Below are 12,898 nucleotides of genomic sequence, written 5' to 3' on the forward strand. Positions count from 1 at the left end.
AAAAACAGGAGTAAGTTTGCTCAATATTTGTGTAAAAATGACATTCTCACTGTCATTTTATGTCTCAGTTTTACCATGTAGAATAGTTATAGACACTTATTTTAGCTAAAAAGTCAAAATTTTTCCCTTTTATTCTCCCCTATCATGTCAGGCAGTGCAAGATAAATGCATTATGTACCATTGATCATTACCCTTAAATCTGCAAGGGATTTCACAACTCGAACTTTATGAACTCGTAACATTACTATTAGTTTTACCTCACTTGGGTAATGATTTTTATTGCCTTGTTTTGTGATAAAGGTATGCCTGGTGCCCCGTTAATACTTTGATTCCATAACACTTTGTCCTATACGTGCTGTTCTGACACATACTGATAAAACAAATTGTTTCCAGACATGTAAAGATTTCTTTTGCCAGTGTAACTTTTCCTGGCCCAGACTATCAGAAGCATTAACCCTATATTCCCTTCTGTTTTAGTTTAATGTATGTATTAATTAGGAATTAGAGGGAATATATTAATGACAAATGAATTTTGAGTGTTCTAATTAATGATAATGGTAAAACCAGTGAATAAATCTGCATGTCACAACTTTCACTTTCAACTGGGCTTAGAGACCAAAATGAAAATAAGTTCTATTAGCTTTTAGAGTTTTTATCCTTTTGTTTTTTACTTCTGCTCTATGAATAACAACTTGCTTGTGTTTTATGCTATTTTTTATTTCACACAATGTACATTTTAAAATATGTAAATATGACAGTATGTCATGGCTGTATCATATGGTAGAATCAAATCAAATAATTCTTTAATTAATGTTTAGGATAACAGGAAAAAGATTTAGATGGTATGGAAAAAGAGATAACATGAATGAAGTTAAGATAACATGAAATAAGGTGCACAAACTCTTTAGGCAACAACATAAATGGCAGAATGTGTACTACATAGTAAAAATATTCTATTTTGTGATAAAACCTACAATTAATAAATGTGCAAGCCACAACTTTAACTTAAGCCTGCAAACTTGGCTTAGAGACTAAAATGGAAATAATTTCTGTCAGCTTTTAGAGTGTTTATCCTCTTTCACGCTTCAGCTGAATGTATAACACGTTTGTCACATGCTATAATTTATTTACCATACTAGATTTAAAAATATATGGATATGACAGTATGTCTTCAGTTTTTTGTATAATAGAATCAAATCAGATAGTTCCTTGCTAATATTTAGAATTGGAATAGTAGAAACTCATTCCCAGATAACATGAAATAAGGTGCAAAAACATGGAAGGACACAAATATCTGTACTATGTAGTACAAATGTGCTGTTTGTGTGATTATAAGTCACAACATTCACTTAAGCCTGCAAACTCGGCTTAGAGACCAAAATGGAAATTAGTTCTTTAAGGGTTGTAATTACATTATATGCTTGTGCTGCATGCTATAGTGTGATTCATATAATAGTAAAGTATGTTTTATATGCGCCTAAAAATAAAAATATGTAAACATGACTGCGTAATGTATATGCTGTATGAGTTCTAATCGAAAGACAAATGATCTAGTGTGCCGTTTACGTGATGCATGGAAAGTACAGTTTTCTTTAATGTCACATTTTGTATTTCCTGTAATCATAGTGTTATCTTTATATTTTGAAGGTAGGGGTTTCCCTTCGTGTTGACGTAACCGCTGATCTGGATTACGCATACGGGTACCATTGGTTGACGCCGACGCACAAGGCCTGTAGTTTGAAAGCCGTCTGGGCCCAGGCGAGCTGTACCGTTAGCCACATTGCGAACAAAGTTATAATATTTTTAAAGAAATTCCAGGGATTTCGGAGCCATCTTACGCGGAGGGACGTTTGCCACTTTTGGATAATGCTGTTTTCAGGGGGAGAACCGGCCAGGCGGGATACGTGAGAGCAGATGTGTTTTTGAATGGCATTGTTTTCCTGCATATTGACTGAGTTGCCTTGAACTCCACGCAAGGAGAAAAGAAAGCTGGCTGGCTAAGATGCTAAGCGGCTAACAAGCTAGCGGCGACTATCCAGCCAACTCGCGTGCTATTCACTTCCTTGTTGCACATTGGAGTGTGATGGAAGGCGAGAAGAAGTTTGTGAGAAGGAGACGGAGTTTTTTACTCACACTTTAACACTATCCGGTGAATGGATTTACATGCTTGCACGGACTGTGACATTATAGAAGAACTGGATTTTAAATTTGGAACTGCATTGGGCCTGTGCTTTGACCATGAAATGGAATGCGACTGTCTAGCTGGACACAGTTAGCTGGCGGAGACTAGCCGGCTAAATCGACTAGCACTAGCTAGCAATTCTGAGAGACGTCCGTCCTGGAATACAATGGTTGAGTATCGACTGCCTCAATAAATAATCAGCATATTGTGAATTTTGTGCGACGGAATCTACTGGCAACAAGTGTCATGAATTACCGTCGGGAGTAACTCACTTTATCTGGAACCTCAGACGTGCTAGCTTTGCAATGCTAATGTTAAGCTTGTGATCTAGCTAGCTAGCTAGCTGGCTGGCTGTCTAATTGTGAATTTGCTGTAACGTTAGCTAACTAGCCTGTTACACAGCTAGCCCAATGTTTTGTTTCACAACACAGCAAGGGACATAGGTGAAATACATAATATAATATTATTCTCGACGTGGCTATAGTGTTTATTTGGTAGATAAATGCCTAATTCAGAGGTGCTTCGTGAGGGTCGGGGACGGAGCCCCTCTGCACAGAGAAATGCTAATAGGCAGGACAGGCGTAGTAAACCTGGGAGCGGTGCCGCTCAGCGAGAGAGACACCGTGAGAAGAGGCGGTCATCGGCTTCTAGGAGAAAGAAACGCAGGCAGCCGAAGGAAAGAGACTTGTGGCACACCGGTACAACAGGAGACGCTGACAATGACCGAAAAAGCGCCTTTGAAAAAGAGGTTGAACTTCGGACATTGGTGGAGTATGATGACGTGAGCTCCCAGTCGGAACGGTTTTCTGGGAGCCCCTCTCCTAAACTTGACCCCCAAGCTGACAGTCTCTCCGTGGACAGACTCAGTGATGTTGACTTTGGTGACTATAATGGACCAGCAACGCCGGACAGAAGTCACCCGAGAGACCGGGAGGCTCTGTGCCTCAGCAAGGACGAACAAACTAGGGGACCATCCGAGAGGAGCAAGCCAGAGAAGGAGCTGAGCAGGAAAAAGGACCGTCAGAGTCGTGAGAGAGACTCCTCAAAAGCCAGGAGTGGAGGTAGCCTAAGTGGCTCTAAAAATCACAGAGACACTACAAGGAGCAGTGACAGAAATGGTAAAAGAACATCTGCAACCCAGTCCTCACAATCTGCAGATAAAAGGGATTCAAAAAGGCACAGAAGTAAAACAAGATCTGACAAAGAGCCCCCGTCTGCATACAGAGATGCTCCACAATCCTACAGAGATGACCGAGATGACCTCAGGGCATACAGGAGAAGTCCTGGTTTTAAAGCAGAAAGTCCCTATGGGACATCATATTCATATAACTACCAGTCCCCTGGTGGCTATAACCAGCTGATATCTAGAAGAAGTCCAACTTATGGGAGCAAAAGACTTTCTCCCAGTTCCACATATTACAGTCGGGATGCAGATATGTATGGGGCCTATAATGTGCCAAAGTCACCCAGCTCATACTCAAGCAACAAGCGGAAGCGATCCCCTGCGAGCCCGGTGACCTGGCGCAGGTCACCAAGTTATGGCCGACACAGTCCATATGAACAAGGCGAGTTTGGCTCAAGTCCTTATGGAAACCGCAGGAGATCACGAAGTCCATATAGGAAGTCCCTAAGCCCAAGTCCAGATGTCAGGTGAGTACTTACAGTGCAACTAAGAGGATGATGGTGTGTGCAGTTTGTTCAGTGTCCTCTACTGGCATAGTGAATTTACTGGATTTGTTCATTACATGCCAACACTGCTTTAGATTTGACCAATTAGGACTCAGGGTTTTTGTACGAGTCTTGCCTCATAATGAAACATTTGTATACACAAACTTATCTCCACCAAACTCAGCACAGATTTAATTTTTTAATGCTTTATGGCCAGCTGGGCATTAATTCCCAGCATTAGCTTTCTGGAGCTACAGTAATTAGCTGGTTAGTTGTTAGCCATGGAATTTACTGCCACATATTTTGATAATCTGTTTGATTAATTTTAAAAAGTTAAAAATCATCTGAATGCCAGCTTCTTAATTTTGAAAATGATTGTGTTTTGGTTAAGTGCAGAAGACATTTGAGGCTCTTGGGAAACATTAGTCATCATGTTCTGACCTTTTAATTTACCCCCAAAAAATGATAATGAAATTAATATTTATTTATATAGTTTGAAACCCAAGTCAGACAAAATCATTACATTTTTATTTGTGGTTTCTTACTGTATTTGTTGGCATGTCTGGACTACCTAGTGTGTTAAATGACAAAAAAAAAAAAAAAAAAAAAAAAACTATATGAGACTTCTAAAGGTAGACTGGCTGTAATACCCTCCTGTACATGCACTATTCATGGCAAAATTTAACAAGTTGTTAATATCATTGTCTTTTCAGGCGATCTGCTAGGTCACGTAGCAGAAGCCCGTATTTAACCTCAAGACATTCGCGTTCCCACAGCCGCCACCGCCACTCTCGCTCCCGCAGTCGCCCCTCTAGTCTTTCGCCAAGCACACTCACTTTTAAAACCAGTCTCGCTGCTGAACTCAGTAAGCAGAAAAAGGCTAAAGCTGCAGAAGCCGCTGCCAAGGCCAAGAACTCCAGCAACACTTCGACTCCAACCAAGGGTCCCTCATCCACTCATCAGCCGAGCCCGAAATCAAATCACGCAGCCAGGAAGGGTCGCCCTCCCTCTCCACCTCAGCCAGAGAAGGGACCTAGAACTCCCACATCGAGCCAGCCTCAGTCCCCCTCTGACAGGTCATCAAAGAGGGTCACGGAGCACCAGACCAGCAGGGACAGAGAAGGAAAGGGGAAGGACGACTCTGTGCATCGAGACAAGAGGAAAGCACCAGCAACTGGACAAGCAAAAGACAAGGAACGAGCCGCTGTTCCACTCATCTCCACACTGTCATCGCTACCAATCCCCCAAACAGTTCTTGAGCAGATGGACAAAGGAGAAAGGTATGGGTGACGTTGAAGATTTGTGCATTTTTTGTTCTTTTTACTTAATAGTTTTGTGTGCTCATGCTCTTTCTTCTGTAATTTCTGCAGCTTGAAGGACAGCTCACTCTCAGGGAAGAAAAAGTCAGAGAGGAAGGCTCGTCCACTTCTGACCGACTTGCCTCTGCCCCCTGAACTTCCTGGTGGCACATCGTCCCCGCACAGCCCACCTGATGATAAAAAGTCCCAAACACTTCGCAGAAGACCCAAGTATGTCATAGTACATTTAGACTTAAATCCTCATTTCCACTGCTACTGTTTGTTGTTGTGCTGATGTTGCTTCTTCTCAAATATATTTTTTTTTTTGTAATTTGCAGAATTTGTGGCCCAAGATATGGTGAAATTAAAGAAACTGAGATAGACTGGGGAAAACGATGTGTGGACAAGTTTGAGATCATTGGAATCACAGGGGAAGGCACCTATGGTCAAGTATACAAAGCTAAAGACAAAGACACCGGTAAGTTTTCATTCATTCATTCATTTGTAATGATTCTCTGAGTTCTTTAGCAGTTAAAAAAAAGTTGATGATACTAATGTTTTCAAAGTTTTTTTATTTGACATAAAAGTCTGGTTAGGATGGCACCGGCTCCTGATTTTGTCTCAAGTTTCACTTCTCTTTTTTGTCCTGTAGCTGAAATGGTGGCTTTGAAGAAGGTTCGACTGGACAACGAAAAGGAGGGCTTCCCAATCACAGCTATCAGAGAGATTAAAATTTTGCGACAACTCAACCACAAAAGCATCATAAACATGAAGGAGATTGTCACAGACAAGGAGGATGCTCTGGATTTCAAGAATGATAAAGGTACTGTATGTTTTTGTACACAGATATATGACTTCTATTAGCATGTAAACAGTGCCGATAAATATGACAAATTTTGTTGGATAATTGATGTCTTTTCCCTTTACCTCAGGTGCTTTTTATCTTGTATTCGAATACATGGATCATGACCTGATGGGCTTGCTTGAGTCGGGCCTGGTACATTTCAATGAGAGCCACATCAAGTCTTTCATGCGACAGTTGCTGGAGGGCCTTGATTACTGCCACAAGAAGAATTTTCTGCACAGAGACATCAAGTGCTCCAATATCCTGCTCAATAACAAGTGAGACTGCTGGATTGTCTTTTTCACTCGGCCAGAATTAATGCTCTTGTTATGCTTATTACATTGTCAAGGATGTTTTCTGAACTTGGTTTAATCAGTGTTGTTCTTTCCTTCCAATCAGAGGTCAAATAAAGCTTGCAGATTTTGGTCTTGCTCGGCTGTATAACTCTGAAGAAAGGTGAGTGTTCTGTATTTTTGGTACATGTATTTCAACTGTAAATCTTGCCTTATGAGCATTCTTCAGGCATTACTGCTACATTAATGTGTGATTATGTTATTAACCAACGGATGTTGCCTTTTTGTGTTGTCATTTTCAGTCGACCATACACCAATAAAGTGATCACACTATGGTACCGTCCTCCAGAGTTGCTTCTGGGTGAAGAGAGGTACACGCCTGCAATTGATGTGTGGAGTTGCGGGTAAGAGCAGGACTGATATTGCTTTTAAGCTAACTTATGCTTATGATTGTCTACCAGGTCACTTGTTAACATAATCATAATCTTGCTTTGTCTGCCACAGATGTATTCTTGGAGAACTGTTCACAAAGAAACCCATCTTTCAAGCGAACCAGGAACTTGCCCAGTTGGAGCTTATCAGGTAAATGAAGGCTAAATTCTTGCAGCAAAGATTGATTCCCATGCAGCGATGAAGCGATTTTAACCAAAGACATAGATTGAGAAATTGTTTCAGCTATCTAACACAGGAAGCAGAAGTGGCGCTAATTTTCCCCACTGATAGTCCCCACTGTTCTTTGATTAAAAAGCTTCACTTGTTTTGTCATGACTCCCTTTGTTAAAGGAAAGCTTAGAAGACTTAATGCAGCGGAGGCAGGCCGCCTCTGCAGCTGGAAACCCTAAAATTTTGCTGTGAGCTATGAAATTGAAGAAACACAAGTGTGTTATTTTCTTTGTTTTCTGATTTACTTTCCTCACTTCCCACCAGTTATTGGAAGGCTGGAGAATGAGTTCTAGTGGAAGCAGATGTGATGCACCGTTCTATAGCCTATTATGTCCACATTTGCTGCATTCTGCTACAACAAATGCTTTTCTTTATTCTAGCCGAATATGCGGCAGCCCCTGCCCCGCTGTCTGGCCAGATGTAATAAAGCTTCCCTTCTTCAACACCATGAAACCAAAGAAGCAGTACCGGAGACGGTTACGAGAGGAGTTTGCTTTGTAAGTCAATTTTCATGATGTCTAATCATATATTTATGGAATCAGTTTTCCAGCATTACATTTCACAGTGACCTTGTACTCCTGTTGTTGTTCAGCATCCCTCCATCAGCTCTGGACTTGTTTGACCACATGCTAAACTTGGACCCCAGCAAACGCTGCACGGCTGAACAAGCATTGGGTAGCGAGTTTCTCAAGGACGTGGATCCAGACAAGATGCCTCCACCAGAGTATGTTCTGGTTCATGTTGCGTCAATATATTGATCCTATAGTGTGTAACCATAGGTATGGCTTTTTCCTGCCCATGTTAACTGTTTCCATCTCGACAGCCTTCCACTGTGGCAGGACTGTCATGAGCTGTGGAGTAAGAAACGCAGACGGCAGAAGCAGATGCCAGAAGAACTCGCAGCCCCTAAAGCACCCCGCAAAGAGCTGGGCCTCGATGATAGTCGCAGTAACACTCCGCAGGGTTTCTCTGCCCCTGGAGGTATCAAAGCCCAGAATGCAGCTGCTTCTGCACTGCTTGGTGAGTTTAAATGCTATTTGTGTTTGTACTGTCTTATTATTAGCTTACCAGTAACCAATATAGAACTTTGTGCAGCACTATTCTCAGTGAAAGCTGCCTGCAGACAGCGTGTTGTTTGATTATGATGCAGTTAATCTAAAACAAGTACAATCAGTGTACATAATAAATGAGTAACTCCATGTATTTTTCTGTGATTTGTGCAACCACTTTTTACTTCTGTGATTTTTGAGGTCATACAAGATCAGCTGTTTTGCAGAGTAATTAGGATTAAATCCTGTTTGATTCACAATGTAAACTCATCATTCACTTTATTAATTTCCATCCATTTTCCTGTGAAGGTCATAAATCTTTAAAGACACACCTGCAAAGCTATAGTCATCTGCTTTCTACAGTACTGTTTAGGTGTGTAGTACGTGGACACAGTTCATCCCCATTCCAATGATGAATCAGTCTAGTTGGACCTGTTTTGCATAACTACTAATCATTTACTTTGGAGAGTGATACTGGTATTACAAGTGTATGCATATTTTCTTTCTGACAAAATTATTTTCAATTTGACCTTTTCATCGAGTCAAAGCCTCCGCATACGCCTGTTAAATGAACCTCGTGTTTAGAATATTTCATCCCACACAACCAGTCTCTATGCTCAGGTTAATTATATGTCTCCTTCCAGATCCAAAGGGTCCAAATTCACAGTTCACTCAGGAGCAGCTGGCAGTCCTCTTGAACTTCTTTGGCCAGCCCAAGAGTTCAGCCAACACAGCCCAGTTTGTCCAGTCTATGAGCACAAAGGTCAACCAGGAGACATTACAGCAGCTCTCTAAAGCCTTAGCTCCCACTGACCCAGCTGAGCCTCCTTCCCAGCCAGCACCCGCCAAGCCTCCCCAGCCCACTGCCCCGGCAGGAGTACCTCGCACACCTCCGATGCCCAAGCCTCCTTCACCCCCCATGTCTGCACCGTCAAGTATTCCAGAAGGCGAGGCAGCAGCTGCTACACAGACAGCCATGACTATGCTGCTAGCTCAGCTCCTGCAGGCTCAACAGGCTCAGAGGCAGGAGCCGAGCGACAGTGGAGAAGGAACAGAAAGCACCAACCTTGCTGGAGCAGCAGCACCGCTTCTACCTCCAGAGGTCAAACAGCCTCCAGAGCCCAGCCCAGTCTCTCCAGGTGAGCCTTCTTTTCAACATAGGTTTTCTTCATAACTCCAGATCAGCAAAAAAGGAAAAAAAAAAGGAGATTCATTCAACTGATATAATGAAGCTTAATGAAGGATTCTTCCTGACACTCATTTAGAACAATAACCGAAACTGATATATGCACATATTTTCCCCACCTAATTGCAGACAGCATCAGATCTCCCCTGGGTGGAATTAATATTATTATGCTTTTCTTTTTGTTTTAATTTTGATGCCTCTCTGGCAGGTGCAGACAATATGCAGTGCTTTTCAAAGGCACACATTCACCGAGCAAAATAAGAAAACTAATCTAACTCGCAGACATATAAAACCTGCCGTATTTATTTTAGCGCAACATGTTTCAGCAAAGCTAATATTTGAACCTGATAGGTGTTATCTTTCTGTCAATGTTTATTTTGGACCGATGACGACATTTCATTTAAAAGCTTTTCAACCATTACTAAAACGGCTGTAACCCTATTGTGCATTTTGTTCTGAAACTGTTCTTTGTCATAGGTCAGTGACAAAGCTTATCAGCATTACTTTACTGGATGAAATGATTTATAAAGAAAACAGTCTTTGGGAAGTGCTCTTGTAAATGTTAAGTGAATTAGAGAATTTATCCAATATGAAGAAACCAGTAATGTACATTGCTAGAAAGACTATTAGTCTGAAAGAAGCCATATCCTTATATTAGGATGCCATTTATTAATATTTCCTGATCCTTTCTTCCTAAATAGCTAGAAAATAAAGAAAATAAAACAAAGAAATTACAGAAAACATACGAACAACTATTTTATTACCAATAAATCTGCTGTTGATTTCCTTATTAGATATTGATTCTATAAACCATTAATCATCTGAAAAATGTCAGTTGTAATTTTCGACAGTAACTTCATTGAATATATTGTTTTGTCAGATTAGTAGTTCTAAAGATAGTTTCAGTTTAACATAATGTTGGTCAAAAAAAAGCAGTAAATGATCACATTTACCAAAATCAGCAAAATGGTTGTTTTCCTTTTAAGAGGTTGAACCCTTAGATGCATAAATGTGTCAAAAATGACCTGGTGAGGTCATTTTTATCATTTCATATTCCAGCTATTCCTCAGAAAACATGTTTGGTTTTTTGTATCATTCCCTTTAAATTTTTAGGTTACCTGTTTTACTTAAATAAATTGTAATATATGTATTAATACCCCAAGCTCTTCATCACTGATAATATCATACAAGAGGTGATGCAGAGCACAAACTTGGAGGGACAGAGAGTAGCAACAGCTGGAGGACAAGAGTGGAAAAATGTCTACCAAATGGATGTTGACCAATGGATGATTCTTCTATTTCTGTTCTCTGTAATATTCTTCTTTTGCAAATGTCAAAATGTTCAAAATCTGTTATAAAGTGAAAAATAAACACATTTCAAACATGAAGGCCTTTTTGTGTCAACAAAAATATAATACAATTTTAATATTCTTTGCATAACACACATTGATTCTTATGCAGGTCATTTTTGACCCACTTATGGAAGAGTGGATGGTCCAATCACTCATGCATCTAAGGGTTAACTAACTGTTGCATCTCTATCCAAAAGCTATGTAATTCTGTACATAAATGTGACGTTACATTTGTGTTGTACCCAAAATTACAAAGCAATATTGTTTTTGTTTTTCAGTGTCTGAGGTAGGTGGAGTTTCCATCTTGCCCCCTGACCAGAGACCACCTGAGCCTCCAGAACCACCTCCGCATGCGGACCTGGACTACCGGCAGCCGCCACCAGAGCCCAAGACGGGCCACGCTCCCCCTATAGCATCTGCAGGTGGAGGTGATGGAGGGAGACCCCCAGAGCCAGACTACCCTCCTCTCCCTACTGCAGAAGGTTCTGGGTACGGGGGAGAATACAGCCATCTGCCTCCTCCCCCTTTTACTCCTGCAGGGTTCGGGGACAGCTACATGGGTCACATGCTAGGTGGAGGCCTGCCCCCTCACACTCTCAGAGAGGTGTTTAGCGGGCCCGGCCAGGCTGCCAGCTCCTCCACCGCCGCTGGGGTTCTGGCGCCGGCCCACCCGGACCCTTTCCCACCCGGCGCCGGAGCGACTGGACCCAGCAGTATGGTGTTCAGCGGGGATAAGGATCACCGCTTTGAGTACAATCACAGCCCTTTACCTGTGGAGGGACAGCCCAACCCCGGAGCTATCCACCTGTACAACCACGCCATGGTGAGAAAAGACGGCGTACCTCCTCCACCGCCCATCCCCGCACCAGGACAACCCTGGGGCTCCCCTTCCCAAGTCGGGGCTCCACCACTACCCCTCGGCTTTGTTCCACACGTGAACTCGGCGGCAACAATCAGAGGACGAGGGCTGCCTTTTTGAAAGACTGGAAACAATGACATGTGACAAAGAACAAAAAAAAAAATAGGCTTGGGGACTCCGCTACGAGCCTGAAGCCTCTCAGGCCAGACAGGACAGATCTGGAAATGCACATTCAGTTTGTAATAACTTAAATCTCTGTAAGGCATTGTATTCCTCCTCAGTCTGGAATGTGGAGTACGTTGCAGAAGGACAGTTGAAATAACACCGGGGGAGCTTTTCTTGCTCATACCATTTTCATATTTTTTTGTAATCTATTCTGCTGTCTTTTAAATTAAACTTTTACCTATTTTGAGTGTACATTATCAGGCCAGGTAAATTTTAAAATCTCTACCTTAGCCTTTCTGTAATTGCTCCAGGGCAGACTAGTATTAATGTTTTGCACTACTGACTGAAGTAGGCGGAAACTATTTTAGCTACGAAAGGAAATGGATGATGTGCTTTATCAGCACCATTAGGAATATGACCAGTAATGTCGTGTCCTCTTCTCTCTCTCCTTTTTTTTTTTATTTTTATTTTTTTTAAATGGCCAAGATTATGTTGAAACAATGATGGCTCATTTGACTGGGTTGATGGATTAGGCATCAGCACAGGGAGCTTTTTGAAGATATGGACTGGTAGCACTTGGACTACTGCAGCAAATCTGATCTGACTTAATGGAGAAAAAGGCTGTTATCACGCTGAATTCCACATGCCTTTTGTTGCCAGTAGGTGTTGTAAAATCATGAGTAAAACACATAACCCCGAGTTTGACAAGGAAACAATGTCTTTTTTTTTTTTTTTGTACTAAAATAATTTGTCCCTTTCCCTCCTCTTTCGGCAAATGTTTATTAAAGAAATGCCAACAGTGAATCATTGTTTTGTTAAATTACTACATCGATTGTTCTCACAGCCAGCTGCCTTCACTACATTGTGTTTCAGGAATAATAGACTTCGCAGATTGCACCACTGGATGGCAGTGTCATGTCAAATATCACCCCGCTCTCGCCTCTGCAGTGTGTGCTCATTGCAGCAGATGAATATGGTTTCTATGATGCAGATTGGCATTCACTGCTGAAACTCCAGGCAAATGTACCCGCTTGTCAGTCTCACTCAAAACCAACAGACCTTAGCCGGCAACTACGATTTCACCGGCACTAAATCTCGACTCCTTGAACATGTACACCGTTCATAAGTCGACGAGCTCCCCGAGCAAGCCGGCATAATGAAAATTGACATATTTTGGCAGCGTTTGTAGCACAAAAACACCTGTTTTTAACAGTAGGAGTGACTTTTTAATCTAGAGTGAGATAGCGGCACACGTCAGGCAACATAATACGCAACCTCAAATACAGATGCAGAGCAGCACAACTGTCAGGAAGAAAGGAAATGTTCCACTAGATGACAG

General features: G+C 41.7%; 1 protein-coding gene across 1 annotated transcript; it reads left to right on the forward strand.

Moving 5' to 3' along the window:
- Positions 1-1,731: 1,731 nt before the first annotated feature.
- On the forward strand, positions 1,732-12,363 carry cdk13 (cyclin-dependent kinase 13). The gene is made up of 14 exons (XM_023271309.3): positions 1,732-3,832; positions 4,564-5,130; positions 5,221-5,379; positions 5,487-5,626; positions 5,801-5,971; positions 6,081-6,270; positions 6,392-6,448; positions 6,588-6,689; positions 6,790-6,867; positions 7,329-7,445; positions 7,541-7,672; positions 7,772-7,968; positions 8,642-9,136; positions 10,814-12,363. The coding sequence occupies exons 1-14, from the start codon at positions 2,685-2,687 to the stop codon at positions 11,512-11,514; spliced, it is 4,254 nt and encodes a 1,417-aa protein (XP_023127077.1). The 5' UTR covers positions 1,732-2,684; the 3' UTR covers positions 11,515-12,363.
- The last annotated feature ends 535 nt before the right edge of the window (positions 12,364-12,898 follow it).

The sequence above is a fragment of the Amphiprion ocellaris genome, chromosome 22 (genome assembly GCF_022539595.1).
Source record: "Amphiprion ocellaris isolate individual 3 ecotype Okinawa chromosome 22, ASM2253959v1, whole genome shotgun sequence".
Classification (NCBI taxonomy): domain Eukaryota; kingdom Metazoa; phylum Chordata; class Actinopteri; family Pomacentridae; genus Amphiprion; species Amphiprion ocellaris.

Excerpts from the sequence above, each read along its gene's own strand:
- cdk13 (XM_023271309.3), top strand. The coding sequence starts at position 2,685 with ATGCCTAATTCAGAGGTGCTTCGTGAGGGTCGGGGACGGAGCCCCTCT. Across the intron at positions 3,833-4,563 it reads AGCCCAAGTCCAGATGTCAG|GCGATCTGCTAGGTCACGTA; the intron begins GTGAGTACTTAC and ends TTGTCTTTTCAG. Across the intron at positions 5,627-5,800 it reads AGCTAAAGACAAAGACACCG|CTGAAATGGTGGCTTTGAAG; the intron begins GTAAGTTTTCAT and ends TTTGTCCTGTAG.